We start from the raw sequence: 27,327 nt of genomic DNA, 5'->3' as shown, positions 1-27,327 counted from the left end.
TCACACAGTACCCTGCACTTCCTAGCACATTCCTTCCTGCTCAATCAGGGCAACTCTTGAAGTGCAGATTTCAGCATCAAGCACGCACGGCCCCTTTTTTGATTCAAAATTAACTATAATTGATTTAGGATTAGCATAAATACGAGATGGGCCTGTGCTTATGGTGATACTAGCTACCAGTATTAACCAGCAATTAGATATGCACAAATAGTTTGACACATATATAATTCAACAAACGTTAACATTCAGGATTAGGAACCAATAAACGAAATCAGAGATTGTCACAATGAGTGGATAAATAGGTTAATTTCTTTAATTTACGCAATGGCACCAAAAAGTGCTTCAAAACACCAAAAAGGAGATTTCAGGGGAGACTAGTGTGGTTGTGGGGATCCTGATTTAAAAAAAAAAAAAATACAACCACCCTTATTTTGGCGGATGGGCTGTGCCAGCCTAAGTAAGGCTTTAGAGCATAAATCCACAACCAGCCCGTTTGTAAATCCATGCCAGCGTGCTCCTCGAAGGAGCACAGCCTCCTGATGAGGCAAATCGTCTGCCCTGTCCACGGGAAAACTCCGGCACGAGAAACAATCCCAGGAGGGGAAAGGGGCGAGCAGGGAGCACCGCGGAGATTCCACCCCCTCGGGCAGGGGGCGAAGGGGCGAGCGGGAGGAGGAGGAGGGGGAAAAGCCAGGCAGGAAACCCGGCCCGGGAACTTTTGGCTGTCGAGGGCTGCTGAGACGCTTCATCCCGACCCTTTTCTTCCCGGACAGGACGTGCGGTGTGGCCGCGGGGTGACACGGCAGCTGCGGAGGGACCGCCCGGGGCACCTCGGCCGGGGCACAGCTGGCGGCAGCTGCGGCACCATCTGTGCGGGGCCGGGCCCTCTGCCCCGCCAGGGAGCGGCGAGCGACGAGGGCACATCCTCGGGTCACGGCCACCCATCCCCGGGGCACGGCCACCCATCCCCAGAGCGCTGCCACCCATCCCCGGGGCACGGCCACCCATCCTCGGGGCACTGCCACCCATCCTCGGGGCACTGCCACCCTCCTCGGGGCACGGCCACCCATCCTCGGGGCACTGCCACCCTCCTCGGGGCACGGCCACCCATCCTCGGGGCACTGCAACCCATCCTCGGGGCACTGCCACCCACCCCCAGCACGGCCACCCATCCTCGGGGCACGGCCACCCATCCTCGTGGCATGGCCACCCATCCCAGGGGCACGGCCCACCCATCCTCGGGGCACGGCCACCCATCCCCGGAGCGCTGCCACCCATCCTCGGGGCACTGCCACCCTCCTCGGGGCACGGCCACCCATCCTCGGGGCACTGCCACCCTCCTCGGGGCACGGCCACCCATCCTCGGGGCACTGCCACCCTCCTCGGGGCACTGCCACCCACCCCCGGCACGGCCACCCATCCCAGGGCACGGCCACCCATCCTCGGGGCACTGCCACCCTCCTCGGGGCACGGCCACCCATCCTCGGGGCACGGCCACCCATCCTCGGGGCACTGCCACCCATCCTCGGGGCACTGCCACCCTCCTCGGGGCACGGCCACCCATCCTCGGGGCACTGCCACCCATCCTCGGGGCACGGCCACCCTCCTCGGGGCACTGCCACCCTCCTCGGGGCACGGCCACCCATCCTCGGGGCACTGCCACCCTCCTCGGGGCACGGCCACCCATCCTTGGGGCACGGCCACCCGCCCCCGGGGCATGGGCACACGGGCACACGGGCACGGGCTCTGCCGGCCCCAAGGAGGAGTTTGGCAAACGGAAAGGAGAAGGGGACGGAGCGAGAGAGGGCTCGGAGCTGCAGCGGGCCGGGAGCCGCCACACGGAGATGTCAGCATCCCTCTGCCGAGCAGCGTGATTCACGGAATGTCGGCCTCGGGCTGAGAGCAGCTTGCACGCAGGGAAAGGGGGAAATGCAGTGAGAAAAGACACAAAAGCAGCCCTGACCTGCCTCATTGTTGATGGGGAGGCTCCTGAAGGCAACAAGAACTTTGTCACTCTGCAGTTCAGGACTGCACCATCTGCCACACCACCGCACAGACTGCACTTCCCATTCCCCTGTCTTCACTATTCAGTGAAAAATAGAGAAAAATCCCTAATTTTTGTGTACCCGAGGAGCGACACAATTAAATGCTTCTTTTCAATATTCCCATTCGGCCACACCACTATATGAGGCAACTAAAAAGACAATTCTGTATCAATATTGCTTTCCTAGCGCCAGCGTGGAAGGAAGTGGCTTGGACAGTCCTGAGCACAGCATCAGCTCAGCTGAGCTCTCTCAGCTTCACAGATTTCTTCACTATTTACCCCAAAAGCACCAAAATCAGAGCCAGGAACATTGTGCAGAGACAAGCCAGGCTTTACAGCTCTCGTGTTGGAACAATTCTTTCCAAAGGCTAAGCGTGTGCCACTTACCATACATTTTGCCTTCATCTGATAAGATGATTTTCCTCCTGCCACACGGTGGGTAGATAGCTAGAGCCTCCTGAAAGCTCTGCTCAATGTCAGGGCTCCAGACACCTTCTGCATCGTTGTCAATAGGTTTATCTGCAGAGTCACTCATCCTCTCAATGTCCTCGGCAGGGCTCTCGCTGCCGCTCCAGCTGCTGGGCTCAATGGTGATGGCTGGGCTCTCCAAGCCTACGCCTGGAGTCTTCAAGGGAATGAACCTGCAACACAAACAAGTGACCCAAAAGGGCGTTAAAGGCATGGAACTCCAGGCAAACATTCCTGCCTGCTCCCGATGCTGAGCGAACAGCAGCTGAGCACGGGATGCACCCAGGAAAAGGGAAAAATGAATAAAATAACCATTCCACCTCAAAGGAGCTGAGGTGGAGCAGGGAGGCTGCCAGAAGGGCAGCTCTGCTGCACTTGCTGTGTGCAATTACACGGGAGCACAGAGGATCAGATTATTTTTCACAAGTAGTCCAAGGAGGGGAAGACTCTCCAGGCACATTGCATCTGGCACCCTTAAAACAAAAAGCCAGATCCTCAGGCAGGGGGAAATCAGAATACTGCCACTGGCTGGAAGGGGAGCACACTGATTTATGCCAGAGTGACCACCCGAGCTTAGAACCACTGGAACCTAAAAACAGAAGCAAAAGCTATTGTTCCCATTGATCCGGATGTCAGTGGATCAAATGGAATCACAGCAGCGATGCCACAGCTCAATGTCATTAACTGGAAAAAGCTTTAATTTTCAGACGTTACCCAAATAAATAATACGATCAGAATCCAAGCTACATGCAAAAAGAAACCTTTAAAATGAGAATACTGGAGCAAGGAATTGCAAGAGAAGATGTATGCTTTGCCTGATTTAAAAGGCCTCTGTCACAGAACCATAGCAGAACAAAAATTACAAGCTTCAAGTTGCTGAATCAATTTAATAAGAAATAATTTAATATAGCTGCACCTGCTCACACCAGCAGAGCTGCAGATCTGTCAGTGTTCCTTTTATATTTTTGAGAGAAATGCAGCTCTGCTGTAAAGACTTGCTCCAGGCAAAAAAGCTGCTATACCAGACCACCTTCACCTCTGCTGTAATTCTTTGGGAAGTCAGTGAAATAACACCAGGAACAGATTTGGCTCAACATGTCGAGGCATAACGCAGTTTTATTGTGAAAAAAAGAAGAAGTTTGGTAACTCTAGCTGATCTAAATGGATGGGAGTGTTCAAACATGCACGCACGAGCTGCACACACAGTTAAAAATCCAGTTCCCCAGCTAAACTCTCCAAACCCCCAAAGGATAAGATTTTTATTCTGCTAGGGCAGAGGAGAGGGGCTTTCCCTTGCACAGACCTCCATCCCCTGCTGATGTGCCTCTCCTGGGCTCTCAGGACAGGTCAAGAGCAGCAGCACAGCATTCACCCCACGGAGGAAGAAGGGGAGGCTGTGACACCTCTGCCTAAAGGCCTTTGGGCTGGAGAACTGCCTGGCAGGGGAAATATTTCCAGCAGCCAAGCAATCTCTAGAGATACCCAAAGCTGAGGGTCCAGTCCTGCCGAGGCCACGGGGCCCTGCACAAAACAGAGCTGCAGCTGGGAACCTGGGAGCAGGCTGTCCCAAACCAACATGACCAGTCTGACCCCCAAAGCACAGGGTATTCCCACCTCTCCAGGCTCTAACCAGGGCTCAGAGGGATCAGCACGTGTGGAATGGGCTCCCAGGAACTCCATTCTCCCTGCTTGCCTGAGAGGCATTGCTTGACTTTGCAGTGGTTGGAAGATTTCAGCACAGCTTAGGAAAATGTCAGTGCCTCCCCACCCTAACAGCCAGGCTAATCACTGTCTCAAACACCTTTTAATGACTGGTAAGGAGGGAGCAGATGGATTCACACCTGAGAACTCTGGCCAAATGCACCCCTTATTGTCTGGGAAAGCCAAAGGGCACACAATTTTTAAGTTGGCATCACACAAAGGGAGATGCAAACCTTGGTGAAATAGTGAAACCCCATCCTCCACCATCCTCAGAGGGCTGAGGGATTGATTCCACCCCTGGAAGAGTTGAATCTTCTTGAATCATGCCAGATTTAGCCCAGCATGAGCACAGGGATCCTGGGAAGTGACTGACAAAAACAATCCCGTGCACTCAGGGCTTCCCAGGGAAGGGGAGTCTTTGGTGAACGAGAGGTAATTGAATGTTGACGGGCATAATTAAGGAGAGGGGTCAGTTTTACTGCAATGGAGCAGGGGAAAATGGCTGCTGGAGGATTTATTGGTCCCACAGGAGTGAACCTCAAGGAGCATTTCAGCAGAGGACTGGGACACATCTCTGGCTCTGTTTTCCACAGGTGACTCCAGCAGGAAATCCTTCCCCTGGCCGAGCCCGTGGCTTGCATTGCTCCTGCTCACCCAACCACCCTGTGCTTACAAAACCTGCCACAGTCATAGCCTCAAGTCCCATTATCATCTCACAAACCAGCCCTGGTTACTACACTATGCTGAAATAATAATTAAAATGAACCAGGAACACAGCGAGGCTCTAAGGTAATTAATGCTCCTTGATAGTCATGTCATATCTTGCGTTGTGTTTACTGGTGGATTTTCACTTCTGTGCTATCTCCCTTCCCACTCCTCTTTACCTACTTGGATATCATCTTGAGGCACTCACAGCTACTACTCCAGCCTCTAAAATGTCAGATAACCGAGGGATGGATCCTTGCAGAACATCTGTACAAGAGGGGCGTGGAGCAGCCTGCTGGAGGAAAACCTCTCGAGTTAAAGGTTACTTGGAGCAATTTCCATTTTGGTGAATGCTGACACTGCAGATCAAACCAGAGGGCCAAGGAGGAAAAAAACCTCGTGTTACAACTGCTAAATGGCTCCCTCTTACCTCAGGAAAAAAATGAGCTAACCCAGTTAATCATTTCCAGCTCAGCTCTATGTATCAAAAGGCAATTCCACCTCCCCCTCAGCTTGGATCCTGAGCACTCAGCTGTGATGGAAAACTTCAGACCTGTTATGCTGGAGCTCAACACGATTATCAAAAATAACACAAGCTGTCAACAGATGAGCTTTTTTGCACATTTCTAATGAGCTATAGATCTCACATGAAAAATGTCAATTTGCAATCCAATTTCAAATAATAAAAAACTTTAAAAAGTGATCCTACTCTGTATTAGTAAACTCCAAATCTTGGAGTTTACTAATGCCAGCTTTCAGCAGAGGAGGAGCTGAGCTCCTGGGGCCAATTAGCCCCACCTCTCTTGGCCAAAATCAGACTGTACACATAACAGATCAAGTCGAAGAGATCTGTATTTGCTCTTTTATCATGTTAACTTTCAGAGAATCAATTCCCTGTTTGCACTTTCTGTTAACAAAATTAAAACACATCAACACTACCTAAAAACCAACCAAGCCAAACCCACAAAAAATAGAGGAGAAAAAAGAAAAGGAAAAAAAAAACCCAAAAAATGAACAACAACCCAAACCCAAAAGATTTTGGCTCACCTCTCTGTACATTCTAAGATTAAAGCACACTGCTGCAGTTTAGGTGGTCTCTCTTCAGAGTTTTCCTTTTAACACCAGCCTTGCACATTTCAAGACAGCTTCCCCTGTGCATAAAACTCTTTTAGCTGCCAACCAAATGCATCTGTCTTGCAGTTGCTTTCTACTCTGTGCAGTTAAGTCAGCCCTAAATAGATCTGTTTTCCTCACGCAGTCATTAGGACACGTTTTCCCTGTGGGATGGAGGTATGTCCCCCCCAAAGAGCACAATGTCACTCTGAGGAACAGAGGATCCATGAGGGGCAACAGAGGATTTTATAACCATGGATTATAGCCAGGCCCTCCCAGACAGCTCGGTCAGCTACCAGGTAGGACTTTCTGTCACTATGTTCACTCACTGCAGCAACTTGAAAAATGACTTTAAAATCTCAGAGAAACCAGGCCAGCTGTTGTCAGAGCCCACCAAAGTGTTTAACTCAAACCAAATGGCAGCCTGCTTCTCAAGGGAATGGCTTCTTCACCTCCCCAAAACACCCTCTTACACCTCTCACTCTCTGAGCACTGCAGAGCTGGACCTGCCCAGAAAGCTCACAGACCAACACCTGAGATCAGTGGCTCCTCACAGGGGTGTCCAGGTGCAGATCTGCAGCCCTGACACTCTCAATACTTGCACAATGAACTAACATGGAAATGCTCTCTTTCAACAGTCACTAGAGCTGGGTCTCATTTTACAGCGTCCTCCAAAAGTTAAATTGTTTTCTCTGTTTGCTTGATTGATTTATTCCTTGAATTTCGATGTGCAGGTGCAATGGTGCCTTCTCTGTGCCATCAGACGAGCCCTGGAAAGGGATGGATGCTCTGCAGAAATTGCAGCAGGAGCACAAGAATGATGGAAAACACGCCCTGATTCTGAGAGCCCTCTGAGGAAAAAGCCCTTTATGTCTCCAACTCTTCCAAACTGTGTCTGCTCCAAGGGGATCAAGTGCAGCCCTTGTGAGACTGAGCACCAGTGGTGTTGTCCACGCTGACCTTCTCACCATGAACAGATGCAGATGGCTACCAAATCATTCCTGCAGCCAGATCTATCCTTCTAAAACACATCTTTCAGAAAAAACCCTTAATTCTTGAGGTGGAGATTTCGATTGTTGAAGGGGTAAATTACACTTTTAACAATACATTGTATTTTTAGTTCACTAACAACCTCATCTTAGCCTCAGTTATGTAAAAACAATGGAAGGAGGAATCCAACAAGCTTTTTATAAACATCAAGATGGCAATGAGCAGATGAGTGCAAACCAAGGACTTCTAAATTTGCAGATGGCAGATTTTCTCTGCAGGCTTGAAAAGTTGCAGGCCCATGGGATTTTCCTTCTGCTTTGTTCAGCAGTGCAGATCCACAGCTGGAGCACCAAAGCTCTGGAGAGGATCCAGAGGAAGAAAGTTATCAGATCTAGAAAACATGACCTACCAGGAAAGGAATTGGGTTTGTTTAAATTTGGAGAGGACTGATGTGAGAAGATAACCACTTTCAAATAAGGAAAAGGTAAGAGCAAAGCAGAGGAGCAGCTGGCAGCCATTCCAGCCCGGGACAGGACATGGAGCAAAGAACTTGAGCAGCAGCAAGGAAAGCACAGCTGGGGCATCTGGGGGATTGCCCTGACCCCCCCCCAGGGTCACACAGCAGCTCCTGTGACACTGGGGCACACAGGCTGCTCCCAGCAGGTGACACAAGCATTCCCAGGGAGCAGCTCACCCTCTGTGGGGCACAGGCATGACCCAGGTGATGCCACGAGCCGGAGCAGGAGCAGCCCCAGAAGGAGGAAGCCTGCACTGGGAGCACATCCAGGCTGGGCACGGGGGAACCCTGAGAGACCTCCCAGATGTGCCAGTGACAGCTCTGCCAGCTGCAGGGCAGGAACCCAGGCAGAGCAGGCTCCCTCCTGTTCCTGCTGCAGGGAGCAGTGTCCTCCAGGCACCTGGAGGCAGCCTGGGCAGAAGGGCTGGGCAGGAGGAGGCTCCTCCACGGAAATTTGGGAAGTGAGGCTGCCCCACCCCAGACACCCCATCCTGACCCTCCCCAGAGTGCCCAGGCTCTTTCTGCACTGATTAAAGTAAATTTGGGATTGGTGGTGGCTGAATTTCTCTAGGATTCTATCTTCCTGCTTTGCCAGTGAAAGTATATTTGCAGTGTTTATGCAAGCACGCAAGGAAATTACTTTTTTATTTACAAACAAATTCAGAGTGGATTTGGTAGCTGTGATGTGTAGCTGTGTATGGATTTTTATGATTCTCCAAGGCATTCAAATGGCATTACTTTCAGGAAAACACTATATTTAAGACACTTTATATATAATTTCTTCTTATGAGGAATGGATACAGCACAGTACGAAGAATAAAAATGTAAATAATTTACAGAGCATCCAATGGTGAGATCATTAGAGTAAAATTACTCTATATTGTATTTTTGTTACAAGTTCCACTTATCAGCAATTATTCCCTCTAGGAAGAAAGAACACAGGAGAGAGGAGCAGCCCATTTCCAGGATAAAGTATTCCTTTAAAACTCAGTCAGACTAATTTAGCCATTCACATTTGCCACTGAAATGAAAAAAAAAAAAAAAAAAAAAAAAATAAAAGAAAAGAGGTTTTCTCTGACTGTGAGAACAGCCAGGGAAGAAATTCTGATGGTTTGCTTTTCTGGTGATCAAATACTTGCATGCAGTGGTGCTCCCATGTCCTTCCTAACATTCACATAAACTATGTTGTCCTAGGACTGAATTTCCCACTTCTTGCTTTTATTGACTGCCAGCTTCCTATTTCAGATTTGTCTTTGGGAGCTGTGCAGGAATACCATGATCAGTCCAACTACAGCCATGGAGCACCTGGGAAAGGCACAGGATGGTTTTTTCCTGAGGGGAGTGAGTTTGGATGCCCTTCCTTCTCCTCAGCTCCCACACTCAGGGCACAAACAAAAGTACAGGAGGACGGTGCCACGCTGGTGTGTAAAATAACAACACATGTAACTTAACATCAGTGGAGTGATGGTTTTCTTTCCACAGAAGTCAGCAGCCTGCTCATCTGAGAGGACTGGCACGTGTACTCTCACAAATCACAAGGAAACTCACTGAACAAAGGGTGGCTTAGACCAGCAAGAGTAGGCAGCATACAGGCCTAAATGTGAAATTAGGATTATAGGGACTATTTATGAAGAGAAACAATGCATTCTCCTTGAATTGCCTTTTTTTTTTTTTTTTTTGCTGATAGAAACAGATTACTCAGCAAAGAGTGGGTTGATGCTAATACATGGGAATTTTTCCCTTTGGAAACAGCTTTCATCTCTGCACTCTTTATGCAAGTGAAAAGTCTATTTGGTACCACTCTGAGAGCTTCATTTATTTATTTTTCCAAAGGCTGCTTTTGTTGATAGATATAATTATTGTCATAAGGATGTTGAGTCATTAGCCCCAACCGAGTTTTCTTGTCCATTAGTTTTAATTTGGTACCATTAATAAAATGGTTCATCCTCTCAGAGGGGAATGGCTGGATCCTGCCTGTGCCTACACCAGGCTCACAGGCTGGGGAGGCTCTGTGCTCTGCAGGCAGCTCCAGCTCCAAACCAGGGGCTGCTGGGCTGGTGCCAGCCCTCCAGCGTGCCAGGGTGCTTCCTCAGGGCTGCACATCACTCCTGGCCACGGGCTGGAGTGCCACCTTATCACTGGGGGGTGAATCCAGCATTCCCCTGGTCATTCATGGGCTCACAGCTCCTTCCCCATGTGACACTGGGGCAGCCACACTCGTCCTGCCTGCCAGTGCTCCTTCACACCCAGCTGGTGTTCCTGGGATTTAACCAGCTCCATCACCTCACCCTGGTGGCAACCAACAGAGGTCATCCTGTGGGACGAGGAGCAGTGGGCAGCACTTGCTCCTGCTGGCTGCCAGAGGAAGGGATGAAGCACTTGGCAGCTCCCAGAAGGAGAAGCCATTCTCCCTGTGCAGCTCCTGTCACCGTGCTCCTCTGTCACCCAGCTCGGGATGGCATCACCCACGGCCAGTGCAGCACCCCAGCTGTGCTCCAGCTGGGCTTTCTTCATGGCAAAGGCTGCCAGGCTGAGCAGAGGGGGTCACCAGTGCTTCCCTCAGCCAGCTGTGATCCAGCTGTGAGAAGAATGGCCCGTGGCCAAGGTGGGTCTGTGCGTGTGGGGCAGGGGGCTCTGCTCCCACAGCGAGGGAAACAGCTTGGGCTGGCCAAGGGCTGGCCTTTGGCACTGGAACATGGTCTGGAGGAAACATTCCCAGCCCCACAGCTGGTAGGCAGAGGTGCCAGAAGGTGCCTTGGGCAAGGTCTGCAGCCCCTGCTTTGCCTGGGGCACGCACACGGGGTGAGTGTTTGGCAGGGCACTGTCACCCATCCTGCTGCCACACAGGTGGCCAGAAAATAAAAACTGGTGGGTGTGACTGCCAGGACAACAAGGTTTTCTGGTGTACAGCAACTGGGCAATGGGGCAGAGAAACAGGTGCAGTTCTTGCTTCCATGCAATAACTCCATTTCTTGCAAGCCTTAAGTTCAGTCAGCCCCTGGAGGCTGGGGCAGGGGTGCAGTGGGCACAGAGCCTCTGGGCCCTCCCAGTGGCTCCACAAACTGCCAGCCACAGCACAAAAGCCCCCAGGAAAGAGAACAGCAGCCCTTCTTCAGCTGCAGTGCTGTCCCCCTCTCCGTGCACAGCTCTGGGATGCAGACCTGGACCAGGCACAAACACTCAGCACCACTGGGACCATCCATCCCCTGCATCTGCTGGTGCTTTCCCCATCTGTCCCACTGCACAGGAGTGATGCACATGCAGTCCATGGCCTTCACATGGGCAGACAGAGGATCTCCTCTGTGCACTTTGCTGTAGCTGCCTTCCCCAGGCACCAGGGAGCAATTATTTTCATTTTGTGCCCCAAAAGCCAGACTGGAACTGTTGATGCCACCAACCAAGTGTCATAAATACCAGAACAAGGGACAGCCTCGAGCTCTGGTGTGCTCCTAGCTTCCTCCTGGGACCACACAGGAACCATGGCTCACACACAGGATGGACCTGGCAGCAAGTCACTCTGTCTCAATGTAGCTCTGAAACTCAATTTTCCCCCCCCAAATCCCTGAGCCTCACTGGATTTGTTGGAGTTCCCACGTCACACATTTGCACAGCCAGGTGGAATCCTTCACATTCATGGCTCCCTTACTCTGTTTCTGGCATATGACTGACTGGGGTTGTATTCCAGCTCCAGATTTTTCTCTTTTCTTCCTTTTTTTTTTTTTTTTTAATGACTTGTTCTCAGGATGAAAGGTTTTTTTCCACAATGGCTGCAAAAACATGAGAGTTCACTCTAGCAGCTCTGAGTGAGGTGGGGAAAGGGACAGAAAACCACCTGCCTGAGCAACTTTATCTAAGTTCAGCCAGGAAAGGGAAAACCAATGCAATTTGAAGGGTGGTCCAGCATCTGACTGGTTCATGTGTTACATAAAACTGTCACCTATATAAAAAATATTTTATATAATGATTTAAGTCTTCTGTTAAACAGGTACAAAAAAGGCACAGTAAAGTAAGAGGTTCATTCATTTACTCAGGTGCATTTGTTTAAACAAGAAACAGCCACAAAGTTAACCCTTTCCCCATTCCAAGCTGAAGAGGGTCCCTTCTTTTATGAAGCAGGAGAAAAGCAAATTTTGGACAAACTGCAACCTCCAGCTGGGCAAAGCCACCCCTGGAATCCAGGTCTGGCACCTTTAATCCCCGGAGCCCCCTTGTCCTCTGCTTTGCAGATGTTCCACAGGCACTCCTTGGTGTCAGTGCAAACACACACACTCACACAGACCCTCTCAAAGGTTTGTTGGAAGGGCTAAATTGCCACTGAGATTCATTTCACAAGTTCAGAGACTCTGCCAAGCACTCTCTGTCAGCTCCATCCCTCCACAGCTCCTGCAGAGCTCGTGGATGTCTCACGCTCACCTGAGTGTGCTGGGTTTGTCCCAGGCTACACCAGGAGAAAACCTGGTTTATTTCATTCTGCCGTGGTGTTCCTGCCTGAGCTACAGCCCCGGGCTCAGATCCTGACAGCAGAGCCATTTTACACATATGAATAATCTCTCCAAGTCTAATGAAGCTCCTCACATCTCCATTAGCAATGGTTTTGGCTGCAAAAGGGCCCTGCCTATCAGCCCTGGAGGAAACAGAGCAGTGATAATACTGGAGGCTCACTTGGGGAAAGGCTGTGGTTCTCTGGCCATGGGACACAGAACAGCAAGACAGAAAAGCAAGAACCTGAAGGGCTGAAATCACAGTGCCACAGCCCTCCTCAAGGCTGGGCTTTACTCCCTTGCTCTCACCCATTCTAAACAGAAAGGGATTTCAGCAACCAGCCTGTGAGGTCAGATAGGACTGGGGTCCAGGTCAACCACTCTCAACACATCCACAGCCCCCATCACACACCAGCACTGCAAAACCAGGTTTTTGTGTGCACAGAAAAACCTCAGCAACACTTCTGTCTGCAAGTGCAGCAGCTGTCAAATAAAAGTATTTTAACTCATTTTGTTTTCCCAACTGCTAGCAGTGGTGTTTTGGGCCCATTACCCACCAAATTAGATTTTAAGTCTGAGTTGTTTGTGTGTCCATTTCAAAGGAAGCCTTCTCTGCAAGGAAATGAGCATCACCAAAAGAGCCCCTCTTTCCTCCATCCCCCTCCTGCCTCCACCACCTCTCCTCCCACAGGGGGGATGCACTGGCTCACTGATGTCCATATGACTGCTCCACAGAGACAACAACAGATCTATGGACTGCACTTTGCCCAAAATGGAACATTTATTTCGTGCATCTCATTTAAGGTGAGAATTAAGGATGACTTTATGCAGCAGGACTTGCATCTCCTGCAAGGGAGTAGCAGAAAACACTTTCCTGCTGAGATCCTGAGACAATCCCAAACTGTGGCAATCTTTAATTGCTGCACATAAGTAAGACCTGCAATAACTGGCTGTAGCCTTTTCAAAACTCAATATAATAGTTATGCACTTATTCTGTACTTCTCTTGCAGTTATTGCCTGTTGAGGAAGCAATTTCTGTCTTAAGCTCTGACTTAATATTTCCAGTCTATTTCAACTCCTTGTTCACTGTAGTTTAATCCTGCTTCAGGGGGTGTCAATCTTGCACAAAAATAACTTTGCTGGCAGCCACCAGAATGGTGAATTCAGTGGACGCCAGTGGAGCTAAAGAAGAGATGGCTGGGTTCAGGCAGCAGAAAACAGAACACCAAAAAACCCAAACAAAAAGCACAAGCCTAGGAACTAATCCTGAAGAGAATTACCTACTGGACCTTAAAAATCTCAGATTTAACGGCAGCAGTGATTTCAGAGCACACTCATTTCTGCCACAGCACCCCTTCCTCCCCGGTGCTCACCACCCCTTGCTAAAACCAGCCAACAGCTGAAATTTCTGATATAAACAGAATGCCTCTAACACATTCTGTTCTCTCTGACACACACTAATAGTTAGTATCTGAAGGTTACTATCAAAATCTGCTTAGGAAGAACACTCAATGCTCATGCATGCACACAGTTCTATTCAAAATGTTTAGTCAAGCTCAGAAAAAGACCAGATCCATTATTTATACATTTAAATTATGTTCAATCACACTGGCTCTTCAAAATCACCTCTGTTTTTCCTGAAACCTGTACACAGGTGTTCACTTAAGGCCGTTTATTGCAGTGAACACTGAGCACCTGTGGCATGGCCTCTCCACTGTGTTTGGGATTGTAGGTGCAGGGTGGCTTCCTGCTGACAGCTGGGACTTCAAATTCCACAATTTAATTCACCACCACCAAGCACCATTAAAACCCTGCACTTTTTCTCTTTTTAAATTTCAGGCTGCAATCTTTTCAGTCCTTGCAGGGCTGGCCTGTCTTTAAGGCAGAACAATCTCTGGGCTTGCAGGGTAAGCAAATGCCAGGATGGGAGATCTGACCATCACCCCTGAACTGCTCAGTGCTGTTCTACTGAATCCAGCACTCCAGGAAAAGCATCAGAGTGCTCTTGGTTCTTCTCCTGCTCAGGCTTTGATTTGCTGTGTGGTTCTTTAAACCTTCCTGTGCTTCACCATTTGTCACATCCTCTTCACTGGGAAGCTCAGTCAGGTTGTGGTCCAGTAGCCTCAAACCTTACTGCTAGTTAAATCCCTGGAAATCCTGGGCAAATGTATTTCATTTGACTATTTTTGCTATTATTAATATTAAATGAACACAAATAAGGAGGTGAAAGTGATGCAGGCAAAAAAAGGATGGCCCAGAAAGGGAATGAGCCAGCAAATGACCCAGAGAAAAGAAATTATTTTGGCTTTCTTCCTGACAATTGCTGTTGGTTTCCTCAAATGACATTTTAAAAATTTTATCTGAAAGCATTAAAAAAAATGCTGATGAACATTACAGCAGAAGCAAGCTTGGCTCTTGGTAGAGAAACATTATGACTTAGAGCCAAGGACTTATTTTTCACATCATGTGAATTATTTTTTGAACAGCATTTCCTGGCTCAATGTCACTGCACCACAGATAGATGTGACAGCAGATAAGTGCATGAGATTTTAGATCAACAAGATTGTTACTTTTACAATGAATACATTTGTAGTCAGAGCTCAAAAAATGGATTTATTTCTGCTGTGCATGAAAGATGTATTGCACACTGTTTTATTAAATACACTTTTCTTCTTAAAATGGAATGTAATTCAAATTCTCTGACACTGCAGCTGCAATTTGATGGTTGGGTTTCCTAACCATGTGGATTTACAGCAACAAACTCTTCAATTTTCTTTCCCCCTCTAGCTCACCTTTCTGCCACCTTGATTTATTTCTGTTTCACAGCTGTGCCTACCAAATTATTCTTGCTCTCACTCCACACTTTTCCCTCTCTTCCTGCAGCTGATCCAAACTAAAACACAAATTTTCTGGGAATGTGAAACTAAAGAGCACTCAGAGCACGAATACAACGTCCAGGATTGAAGGGAACAATTTACCAGAGGGTGGGGGAGCAGCCTGAACGCTGGAGGTTCAGACTAAGAAAAATTTAACAACTCTCAGCTCTGATTCCACCGTCAGCAGTCACTGCAGCACACCAGGAACTCTTCTCTTCCATGGGATTTACCCTCCTCTGGGATTCACAGCACCAACCACCATCAGCAGCAATTGCCTGAGTTACATAAATAAAGCCCCAAATACTCTCAAAATCAGCGCTGCTGCTTTTAAAACTGGCACCAGAAAAGCTGAGAGGCACAAACATTACCCAAAAGGCAAACCAGTCCAAATCAACAATGAGCACCAGACCGCAGCAGAGAACAAGGCACTAGCCAAATGAAATTACTGGGTACAGAAATGCAGCAAGCCCAGGGAGCCTGCCCCTGCTCAGCTCCTTCCCCTCTCCAGAGGGGCACAGGTGAGAAGGAGAGCTGGGTGCCGTGCCCCATCCAGCAGGGAGCTTCCCTTTCCAGTGTTCCACAGGGATTCCACAACCACAGCCCTGTGTTGGTGTGTTAATTACTGAAAGGTGATTTAACCTTCAGCCACATCCCCAGGCACTGAGCTTGGCTTTCTGCAGCCTCTCAGAAAGGGGCTGAGGCAAACCCTCTGGCTGGTCCCTGCTCAGGAGTGTGGGAACCCAGCACATCCCTCCTGATGTCCAGAGCTATGAGAGAGCCCTTGGGGGGCTCGGGAGCCTTGGAATGCTGCCAGAAGCACTTGGTGGATGGATTTTGATCCATCTGGGGATGTGCCACCTGTGTGTGAGGAGATGGAACCTGTGGGAATCACTCGGGTGTGAATGGTGAAGGGAAAACGTAGTTATAGGGTAAATTACAGATTTTGGGGGTTGGGTACAGGGGGGTTGTGGAGAAAAGACGGAGCAGTCAGGGCGTGTCACAAGGCTCTTCTTTCTTCTTCTTGTTGTCCATCTTCTGCCGTGGTGTTGGCACTTGGGGATTGGTCTGGGGTGAGGGTGCACTTGGTGACGAGGGTTACAGGTATTGGGGATAAAAGGTAAATATGATATCCGTAGTTTTTGTTATAAAAGATGTGCCCGCCTTGGGGGTGGTCAGAGTGCCTTTGGCTGCCCTGCTGGTCAGATCCAGGTCGGGCAGAGAAGGGACTTTACAGATAAGAAACAATAAACAATTCTGAAGACCGAAAAAACCCAGAGTCCAGACTCATCTTTTGAGACACAGCCTGCCAGAACCATCCTGAGCGTGTGTGGGAGCAGAGATGGACAGCCCAACCCCATAGAGGAGCAGCTGTGCCTGGTGCTGGGTGGGGCACCTGGGCACTGCCAGGGATGGGCTCTGGCAGCAGCAGGGTGTGCAGAGCCAGTCTCAGGGACACTGCCCTCCCAGGGCAGCCCAGCTGCCAGCCCCACCGAGATCTGCAGCGATAACAACTGTCCCTAAAAGCCTCACTACACGTCTGAATGCATTTACACATTCTCCTTTTACTCTCTATTTATTATTAATGGCAGCTCTGCTAATACCAAGGCCCCGGTGTGCCTGGCGCTGTAGGTGCACAGAAGGGCAGCAAGTTCCTGCTCTGAGGAGTTCACAGCCTAATTATAAATGACAGCAGATGGAGGGTAAACATTGTCAGCCCTTCTGCTTCTCATTAGGACACTTTAGTCAGGTAACAACTTACAGCCAGGCAGGAACAATTGCAGCTTCAGCCATGTGCCAGAGCCCAGGCTGCAGGCACACCCCAGCCAGTCCCACACCCCGGGTGACAGTGGCCACTGCCAGGGCACAAAGGGGGTCCCAGGAGACTGGGGGCTTTACAGACCACCGCCTGTAGGAGATTCTGCAATGCAAACAGGAATGCACGCATTTAAATCCACATCTGTTCACCAAAGGACTTCATGTGTAAGCCCAGGACAGGCATCTGATGGCATTTTACTCTTCCTCATATTTTGGGTGTCATTCCTGAGTCCACCTTCCATCAGCTGCCTGTGTAACCCCATATTAATCACCTGTGAAGTCACAGGTTACCCTTACAGATCCCCACAAAAAGAGGAGGCTGTAACTGATAACTTTTGTCCACCTGAGGACCATGCTGGTAATTCAGCAGGAGGCTGCAGCCTCGTGTGTTTCACACATCTCCAAACTCTTGCTGTGGCAGCAGACCCACACCAGAGCCACCAGGCTCTGTGGGGCTGAGCTGCACCTGGACATTTGAGGACCCCTCAGCTGTAGGAAAGTGTTGTCATCATTTTTCAAAAGTTCCATACCTTCTCAGTGATCTCCCATGGCCAGTTCCTCCCAGCCCTGGCTCCTTCTTCACAGCCAACAACCCCATCTCTCTCCTCACCCAGCTAACCCACTCTTTTGTGGCACTCTTCTTACTGGACACAGCTGTGGCCTGTTAAGGGCAGCCCTGTTCCCAATCTTTGGTGATTGGCACAGCTGCAGCTCCTCAGGTGTGAGATTACCTTCTGCACCATCTTTATTTCCTTGCATTCCATCCCTGCCCAGGAAAGCCCTGGGGACTGAGCTGAGCCCATGGGGGACAGCTCCCACGGACAGCCCCGAGGTGAGGATGCACAATCCCACTGCACAGGGGCCCCGTCAGGAGCGGGATCAGGAGAGCAGGGAGACCTGGGTCTTGCAGAGCACAGCTGAGCCTCGAGCCCTGGGTGCAGGCACAGCTGTGCCCGGGCTGAGATGGCCCCAGCAGGATGATTCTGCAGCCAGCCCTCCCGGAGACCCTGCCCCAGAGCCCCACCAGCCGTGCTTTACGTGGCAGAGATCGATGTCAGGCTGAGACCTGCATGTCCTGCTGCATGTGCTGCTGCATGTGCTGCTGCATGTGCTGCTGCTGGGCAAGGACACTGCGCTGGGCTCTGCAGCCTGGCCGTGGCACTGGCAGCCTGCTGCTCCCTTCCCAGGGCTGGGAGGACACCCTGGGGGCGCCTCCTGAGCAGAACCTCCTGACTAGAACCTCTTATACAGAACCTCCTGTGCAGAACCTCTCTTATAGAGAACCTCCTGTGCAGACCCCATGGAGCAGAACATCCCGAGCAGAACCTCTTGAGCAGAACCTCCTGCCTGTGCAGAATCTCTTGAGCAGAACCTCTCTTGAGCAGAACCTCTCTTGAACAGAACCTCTTACACAAAACCTCTCTTGTGCAGAACCTCCTGCCTGTGCAGAACCTCTTGAGCAGAACCTCTCTTGTGCAGAACCTCTTGAGCAGAACCTCTTACACAGAACCTCTCTTGTGCAGAACCTCCTGCCTGTGCAGAACCTCCTGCCTGTGCAGAACCTCTCTTGAGCAGAACCTCTCTTGAGCAGAACCTCTTACACAAAACCTCTCTTGTGCAGAACCTCCCGAGCAGAACCTCCTGCCTGTGCAGAACCTCTCTTGTACAGAACCTCTCTTGAGCAAAACCTCTTACACAGAACCTCTCTTGTGCAGAACCTCCTGCCTGTGTAGAACCTCCTGCCTGTGCAGAACCTCTCTTGTGCAGAACCTCCCGAGCAGAACCTCTCTTGAGCAGAACCTCTCTTGAGCAGAACCTCTCTTGAGCAGAACCTCTTACACAAAACCTCTCTTGTGCAGAACCTCCCGAGCAGAACCTCCTGCCTGTGCAGAACCTCTCTTGTACAGAACCTCTCTTGAGCAAAACCTCTTACACAGAACCTCTCTTGTGCAGAACCTCCTGAGCAGAACCTCCTGTGGAGAACCTCTCTAGCAGAACCTCCTGTGCAGAATGTCTTATACAGAACCTCCTGAGCAGAACCTCCTGCTCGCCCTTGCTCACAAACCAGACCCTCAGGAGCAGGAAGGGCCAGGCCCCCCACGTTCCCCTGGAGCCACCCAGTGCCACAGGGGCTCCCTGCCCCAAAGTCAGAACAAGAAGTGGGTTTGCCAACACGAGGTGCAGAATCACCCCCAGATCTGGCAGAACACGGGTGGGAAAGTGCAGATCCCCAGAGGGGCACACACAGCTGCTTTGGGAAGGCAGCAGCACCTAGCAAGCTACTGATAACCAGCCCCATCCATGTGGAAGAAAGGTTATTTATTGCACCACACCGTGGGGATGACTGCATCAGCTGAGTCCTGGGCTTCAGAACCATTTTGTTCCTGTCAGTAAATTCACAAACAACCCCTAGAACAGGAGCAAAGGTCTGATACCACCAGAACCAAACTGGTTCTGGTCATTCCCTATCCTCAGACGGAGGAGAGCTGACACAGGGAGATGGGCAGGTCTCCCAGGATCCCAGCCCAGGGAGCAGAGGCAGGCAGAGGGAGCTCAGAGTGTGCAGGGTTGGCTCTCACACGCAGGCTCCTTCTTGTGGAGCCCAAACAGGGAGTCCAGCCATTGTTCTGGAGTAACAGTACAAATTGGGGATGCATTTCGCAGCACAAAAGGGTGAGAAAACCATCCTGCTACTGCAAAAAATTAAAAAGTTTACTTAGAATGGCACAATTAATCTTCTCAGATTTGGTCTTGTCAAACACAGCCTCTGTGTCTTATGGAGATTCTGAGACCTTCTTTATGCCACAGCCACTTGAAATATGAGGGAAAAAAGGAAGGCATCCAGCAATAAATACTTTGTGTTTCAGACTTCTCCTTCCTAATGAGCAAAATCCTCGAGCCAGCCAAGAATGATGTACAGGGGCTGCAGAAACTCTGAATGCCTCCTGAGGATCCTGATGATTCTCCCTCAGAGAAACCACCATGGATCAGCTAAAGAAGAAACTTGAGGAGGAAACTGCTTCATGTCCAGATAACACTCCTTTCTAGATATTGTGCAGAGGGGGAAAAAAAGGTTTATACCCTTGGAAGACAGAATAATAATTTGAATTATATAGGTCTCTCCTCCCAGGCAGCATCAGGATTAAATAACTGATGTAGAAAGCAAAAGATTTGAGGATGGCTTGAGACTTTACCACAGCAAATTTATGGCAAATTTTGAAAAAAAATCCTCAAGTCATCCTTGAATCTTCTGTTCCTTTCTTCAAATAATTTCAGATATTCCAGCAGGCCAGGGGAGAAGGCAATGAGCAAGTGGGCAGTGGTGACTTCCAGCTTGCCTGCACAGCAAATCAGCACCAGAAAAAGAGGGTGAGATCTCAAAGGCAAGGAGGGTGCTCTCTATTTCCCACACTTACTGTCATTTAAACTGGGTTTTCAGGGGCTCCTGTCTCTGCTGTGACAGCCACAGCAGCTGGTGGCAGCCCAGGATGGATCCAGAGGGCTGAGAGGGATTTCTCAGCAGAGCTCAGAGCTCCACAGCAGCACTGGGGATGCAGATGAAGGAAGCCACAAGTGGTTTCTTGTTGCCCTGCACCCTCAGTCAGGAGCTGGCAAAAACCCCTCCCCTCTGGCTTTCTCAGGCTTTCAGCATTTTCCAAGCAGGGGAAGGGCTCCTTGGCTGGCAGCCTGGGCTCCTCTCAGGCAGGGCAGCTCCTGAAGGATGCAGGGCTCCCAGCACTGGCACAGCTGCACAGGACAGGGCTGTCCCTGCTGGGCAGGAGAGCTGATCCTCAGTGGCTCCTTCCCACCCCAGGGTGAATTCTGCAGCTGCAGGACACACTCCCAGAGACACAGCTGGGAGTGGGCTCAGGGCTGGGCACTCACACCCCCCAGCCTGGGGATCTCTGAGGAGGCACACGGCCCTGGAGCACACTGAGGTTCTCTTTGGCACGTGCTGTGATTTTGTGGGAAACCAAGGAAAAAACAAAAGCATGCACGCATTGGTGCACAGCTGGAAAAGGGGAGTGCAGTCTTGCAAAGGGAAAAAGTGTCAGGTCTGGTCAGTGACTTCACACTCCTTGTCAAGCACACAAGGTCCAATCTCTACACCCTGTTCCAACCAAGTTGCTGGGATTTTCAGGGAGCTTGGCTTTTACCATTGGACAAACATGATTATGAATGATTTGCATGAGGGACTTTCCCAGGCATGCTTCATGAGCTCAGTCAGACTGCAGAAATCCTGTCACTCTTTTCTGTCTCACAGTAAAACTTCTGGATTTCTTTCCCAGGCACTTGAAAGTGTGTGCACAGTATTTTCCTATTTAGTGAAAACCTTTCCTAAAAAACAAATCAGAGTATCTGGACTGCTGTATCTTCTTCCACATCCTCCTAGAGCCTTCCTCCCACCACGTTAATGTTGTATGTTCTGCAAACAACAGATCTTTGGGCAAAATTTAGGAAATGTTCTTTCCAGGCATTTAGCACTGAATTGTTATCTGTCTCTATGAGCCCTCTGAGAGTTTCACATAAATTCCAATTGCTTTTCCACTTCATTCTTTTTTCCATTCTTGAAGATGGTTGTTGCATAAAGGCCTTCAGGATTCTATTTTTTTTATTATTATTTTTGATTTTTTTTTTCCTGTACTATAAATTATCTATCTGGTAGTCTTTTCCCTTCAATGATTTACTTTCCTGTGAAGAGGAGGAAGGAAAGAGCAAGTTTCAAATATGCAAGTAAATGCCTAGATAACTGCAGAAATAGTCCAGTAACTACACGCTGTGAGATGGAAATCAGAAATAAAAATAAGGAGAATTATGTAGATAATAAAAACTGTCACTTGTTAGCCACATCAGGAGACTGCTGTGACCTCAGGCCTGTGGTCACAGAAGCCAAAATCAGTAAAACCCTGCAGAGAGCATTGCAGATCGCATTCAAGATTTCCACTGAGAGCTCCACGTTAGAAACTCTGCTATTATTTTAATTCCCGATCGATGATTGAATGTTTAACTTCATCTTGGCTTTTGCTGTTTTGAAAATGAACCCTAACTAATGGTTTCACTGCAGTCTTAAGGAAGGCTTTGTTTCATGTGCAAAGCAAACACTCAGCGAAGGCTACGACTAAAGCCAGACAAGTCAATGTTTTACAGAGATAGTTTAGAAGCTGCAGCACAGCAAAACATGTATTTAATTCAATGCTGAACATCTGACCTGTGTGCATAGATGTTCCTTTTGCCTGCATCTTCTTTTTTCTTTTTTTTTTTCCGCTGTGGGGTGGGTTTTTTTTGTTTTGTTTTGTTTTGGGTTTTTTTTAATTCTGTTATTTTGTGCTGGATTTTTTTTCAAAACCACAAAGAGATTTTCTACAGCCCCAAAGCAAGTTCTGGTGCCCAGTTTGGATGCTGCCAGGAGTGAGCAGGCTAAACACAGCTTACTGAAACTGCCTTCAGCAAGTATGGCCAAGTGCAAAAGCTGGATCCCCTGGGCAGGAAAGGCAAGGCTGGATCCCCTGGGCAGGAAAGGCAAGGCTGGATCCCCTGGGCAGGAAAGGCAAGGCTGGATCCCCTGTGCAGGAAAGGCAAGGCTGGATCCCCTGGGCAGAAAAGGCAAGGCTGGATCCCCTGGGCAGGAAAGGCAAGGCTGGATCCCCTGGGCAGGAAAGGCAAGGCTGGATCCCCTGGGCAGGAAAGGCAAGGCTGGATCCCCTGGGCAGGAAAGGCAAGGCTGGATCCCCTGGGCAGGAAAGGCAAGGCTGGATCCCCTGTGCAGGAAAGGCAAGGCTGGATCCCCTGGGCAGGAAAGCAAGGCTGGATCCCCTGGGCAGGAAAGGCAAGGCTGGATCCCCTGGGCAGGAAAGCAAGGCTGGATCCCCTGGGCAGAAAAGGCAAGGCTGGATCCCCTGGGCAGGAAAGGCAAGGCTGGATCCCCTGCACAGGGAAGGCAAGGCTGGATCCCCTGGGCAGGAAAGGCAAGGCTGGATCCCCTGCACAGGGAAGGCAAGGCTGGATCCCCTGGGCAGGAAAGGCAAGGCTGGATCCCCTGCACAGGGAAGGCAAGGCTGGATCCCCTGTGCAGGAAAGGCAAGGCTGGATCCCCTGGGCAGGAAAGGCAAGGCTGGATCCCCTGGGCAGGAAAGCAAGGCTGGATCCCCTGGGCAGGAAAGCAAGGCTGGATCCCCTGGGCAGAAAGCAAGTGGACCCGGCAGAAGGCAAGGCTGGATCCCCTGGGCAGAAAGGCAAGCTGGATCCCCTGGGCAGGAAAGGCAAGGCTGGATCCCTGGGCAGAAAGGCAGGCTGGATCCCTGGGCAGGAAAGGCAAGGCGGATCCCTGGCAGGAAAGCAGGCTGGATCCCCTGGGCAGGAAAGGCAAGGCTGGATCCCCTGTGCAGGAAAGGCAAGGCTGGATCCCCTGGGCAGGAAAGGCAAGGCTGGATCCCCTGGGCAGGAAAGCAAGGCTGGATCCCCTGCGGGGAACGGGGAAAGGAGAGCTCGGGGGCAGTGCCCTGCAAAGCCACTTGCTGCGCTTTTACATCTAAGGGGTTCTTCTCTCTCCTCGGGAAAAAAAATAAAAGTTTCCAAGAAATCCCCGCTGGTGCTGTCTGTAAATGGTGGCTTATGGAGAGGAGGGAAACGCAGGACGGGCAGTAAATCAGGCACTAAGTGATCCAGAGTCCATTACCAAATGTTTTTCATTACATGTATGGCTTCACTAATTTCTGCAATGCGTTGTAGGCTATTTCTGGAAGCTTTAAAAATGCATGATGCTTCTGCATTTTAATACTTAACAGTATGGCTATTTCAGTTTAATAAGCAAAATAAAAAAAAAAAAAAAATGGGGTGGGAATCTGCTTAACTGCAATTGGCTTTCAGGCCACAAAAGGACTAAGGCAGTGCAAAAGAGTCCAAGCAGGAACCCTATTTAAGTCCAGCATGAAGAAAACCTTTCCAGCCTCTTACACCAATTAGGATAATCTGGGTCTTTTGATGTTAAAATCCCCAAGAATCATATGGAAATCATAAAAAGCACAGTACTTAAACAGACTCAGAATGCAGATAAAATCATTTCTCCTTCTTAACATTTGGGTTTGCTCTCGGACAGGGCTGGCCAGGGAGGCTGTCCCTGAAAGCAGCCAATCCTAAAACAACGGAGCACCTGGGAGGCGAGGCTGGGATGCAGCTGGAGCTGGGCCAGGCAGGCTCAGCCCCAGACCCTGGATGGGAACTGCTCCCAGCCAAGGGAGAGGAGACTGAGCAAGGACACAACGTGATCCAGAGGACAGCCTCTGGAATCCCAGCCTTGGTGGGCTTGTTCAGCCTTCCCTGGGGGAATGGCGTCCTTCATGACCATAAACCAGGCCAAGGGAATTGGAATAACATGCTTGAATCTGTGCAATCAATTCTCTTTAGGTGAAAAGTGCTTCAGCCCAGCATTGCTGCTTCATATTGGGCTGTTTCTGAGGCGTCCAAATTTCACCAAGTGTCTTGCTTCCAAGGAATCTCAGGGCAAGAATTCTGTTTGCCTTGACAGTTTAAAAAAAGACCACGGGCAGGAAAACAAGGGAGGTTTTGCTGGATGCAATTTTGCAAGGCTGGAGAGATGTTTCATTCTCTTCAAATCAAATCCTGACCAAGACGTTTTGCTGTGAAATCTGACACACGACAACGAGCCTTTACCAAAGCCACGGAGGTATTGAGAGAGACAGAGAAGGTGATTTTACAATATCCTCCCAGGCCACAACATTGTATTGTCTGGGGCTGCTTACATATTGCTGCTACGTTTGTGTATGATGATGCACGAAGCAAAGAGGCAAAGGGACAAGGAGGTGACAAGAGCGGGGCAGAGGTGGGGACAGCCAGCTCAGGAACCTGAAATTGGCATTGGAATAAACTGAAAAGTAAGCAAAACTGTCCGTGTTTATACAAGCAACTTGACTGTACTCTAAGAGAGGACAAGGGTATGAAACTATGTCCTTATAAAGTAACGCTCATCTTTTACTTATCTAACAAAAAGAAACCCAGGAGAGAGGTCAGAGGCTGCTGAAGGAAAAAAAAAAAACCCAAGTGTTAAGGCCAGAGAAATGGAAAACAAAGTTTCACAAAGATAGGAATATTTGTGGATGGAGCAGACAGAAAACCCCCTTACACCTTGTTTTTCTATTAAAATAACCTTTTCTATTAAAACACACCTTGTTTTTCTATTAAAATAACCATGGAATATTGTTGTCAGTGGCATGCACACCTCAGTGAGAACCTGATATTTAAATTGTCAGTTTGACAACAAATAAAAATAACACTAAAAAAAAAAGCAGCATTACAGTTCTAATAGAAAGGAAATTGGTATTATTGTTAAATATGAATGTGAAATCAGCCTTCTAGCTAATCATCACAAATTTCAGTTGTTACGAAATTCTCATACAGATTTTGAAATTACTTTTATGTCTTAGGGTAATACCGGGACCGTAATTAATATTAATTACAACTTCCATAACATCCCGGTGCCTGAATTGCTTGCTATTCCTAGTGTTTGTAGGAAACAAGCCACGCAGTTCCTGGCACAAGAATTATTCCTTATTAGTTTTGCAGCTGAGTAATATCCAGCCTGTAACAGAATCCTCCTAGGACTGAAAAGTACTCTTGTGCACACGGATACACGCACAAAAACAACAACCGAGAGCTAAAAGCAAACTTGCCGAGAACTTCTGGGTCAGCTTTTGACATCACCCGTAGGAATGAAATCAGACACCGACCAATGCGGCACCGTGAGGCTGGCAGCACAAAATAAACAAAAGCCGGGCCCAGGGCTCCACAATGAGGAAGGGAAGTGGAAGAGACTATTGTTCCGAAAGCTTTCAAACGATGCTGCTTTGTTTATTTCTTCTGACAATGCCTGAACTGAATCTTTAAAAAGGGAAAGGAGCCTGTCCGCCCTGACCCCCGGGGTCTGCCAGAGCGGAGTGTGGGGGGTTCTTTCCCTGTCCTGGGGTTATTTCCCTGCCCTGGGGTTCATTCCCTGTCCTGGGGTTCTTACCCTGCCCTGGGGTTCTTTCCCTGTCCTGGGTTCATTCCCTGTCCTGGGGTTCCTTCCCTGTCCTGGGGTTCATTCCCTGTCCTGGGGTTCTTCAACTGCCACGGGGTTCTTTCCCCTGTCCTGGGGTTCTTTCCCTGCAGTGTTTTTTTCCCTGTTGTGGGGTTCTTTCCCTGTCCTGGGTTTCCTTCCCTGTCCGGGGGCTCTTCCCCCGTCGTGGGACCTTCCCCTGTCGTGGGATTCTTTCCCTGTCCTGGGGTTCATTCCCCTGTTGTAGGATCTTCCCCTGTCCTGGGGTTCTCTGCCTGCTGTGGGGTTCTTTCCCTGTCCAGGGTTTTTTTCCTTGTCCTGGGTTTTTTTCCCCTGCCGTGGTGTTTCACCCCTGTCCTGGGTTTTTTCACCTGCCGTGGGGTTTTTTCGCTGCCGTGGGGTTCTTTCCTTGTCCTGGGTTCTTTCCCTGCCGTGGATTTTTTCCCCTGTCCTGGGTTTTTTTCCCCTGCCGTGAGTTTTTTTCCCTGCCGTGGGGTTCTCTCCCTACCCTGGGTTTTTTCCCCTGCTGTGGGGTTCTCTCCCTGCCCTGGGTTTTCTCCCTGCCCTGGGTTTTCCTCTCCAGGCGCTGTCGGCTCTCCCGGGCCGTGCCGTGCGCGATCCCCGCACAGCGCTCGGCGCTGGCCCGGCCGGCGTGCGGGCGGCAGAGCGCTCCTCCAGCATCCCCACCGAGCCCGGCTCCGACACTCGCTGCCAGGCTTTCTGAAAAGCTGCCCAGGCTGGGTGCTAAGCTCTTTTCAAAATCTGACCCTTATTTAGGTGCCGTCCAGGAAGCCGAGGTCTTTGGAAACCTGGCAGCGAGCGCAGACCGAGAGCGCTTCGGGAGGCTGGGGCGAGAGCGGCGCGGTGGAACCGCTCGGTCCGGGCGATCCTGCCGGGGAAAAGGGACACAGAAAAGGCTCCGCTGGTCCCTCGGCTCCGTGCGGAGCTGATCCTGCCCGAGCTGAGCCCCCTGCGTGAGCCCGTGGGTAATTATTCACACGAGCGGGCCGAGGAGGACAATGCCCCGTCACACAGCCCAGGATGATTCACTCACTCCAGGGACACTGGGAGCCGTCACCCAACTCCAAAGACTCAGCATTCGGCCCAGAGGTCACTAAAAGCACACATGGCGTGAGTCTATATTTTTTTTTTTCCAAGTTCAGCTCAGCTGAACAAAGTTGGCTGAATGATTTCAATCCTCTCAGCGCTTCTCCAAGAGAAAACGGAAAAAAACCCAAAACCCACCCTGTGTCTGCAGCTCGGGCTGAGCCTGCTGCCCCTTCCCCTTCCTCACCACGCTGCACAGACAAGTGCACAGGGACAAGTCCGTGCATTCCAGAGGGAAAAGATAAACCTGGACCCTGGAGTTGTACAGCTAAGGGATATCAGTCATTCTTACATCTTTAATAAAGCAGACCTTTTTCTACTCTTGCCAAGAAAATTAGTCCTAAGGTGCACGCAAATAATTACATATTGTGGAACAGTAAATTATTACAAATGCCACAGAATTCAAGCAGCCCCAAGTCTGGGCCAGAGTTTCAAATGTTTTGCAGATGTTTATGGTT

The 27,327-nt window shown here is 49.9% G+C and overlaps 1 protein-coding gene across 6 annotated transcripts in view; it reads right to left on the bottom strand.

Moving 5' to 3' along the window:
* Positions 1-27,327, bottom strand: part of TEAD1 (TEA domain transcription factor 1) — a 160,717-nt gene that overhangs the window by 100,838 nt on the left and 32,552 nt on the right. For all 6 annotated transcript variants that reach the window (XM_050974797.1, XM_050974802.1, XM_050974799.1 and 3 more), the window contains one exon: positions 2,432-2,685. In XM_050974797.1, the coding sequence (XP_050830754.1) occupies positions 2,432-2,579 (148 nt within the window). In that variant the 5' untranslated portion in view covers positions 2,580-2,685. The remainder of the gene's footprint in view (positions 1-2,431; positions 2,686-27,327) is intronic.

The sequence above is a fragment of the Serinus canaria genome, chromosome 5 (assembly GCF_022539315.1).
Source record: "Serinus canaria isolate serCan28SL12 chromosome 5, serCan2020, whole genome shotgun sequence".
NCBI classification, from domain to species: domain Eukaryota; kingdom Metazoa; phylum Chordata; class Aves; order Passeriformes; family Fringillidae; genus Serinus; species Serinus canaria.
Note: the sequence above shows the minus strand (reverse complement) of the source record. Positions and strands in the feature narration are given on the sequence as shown.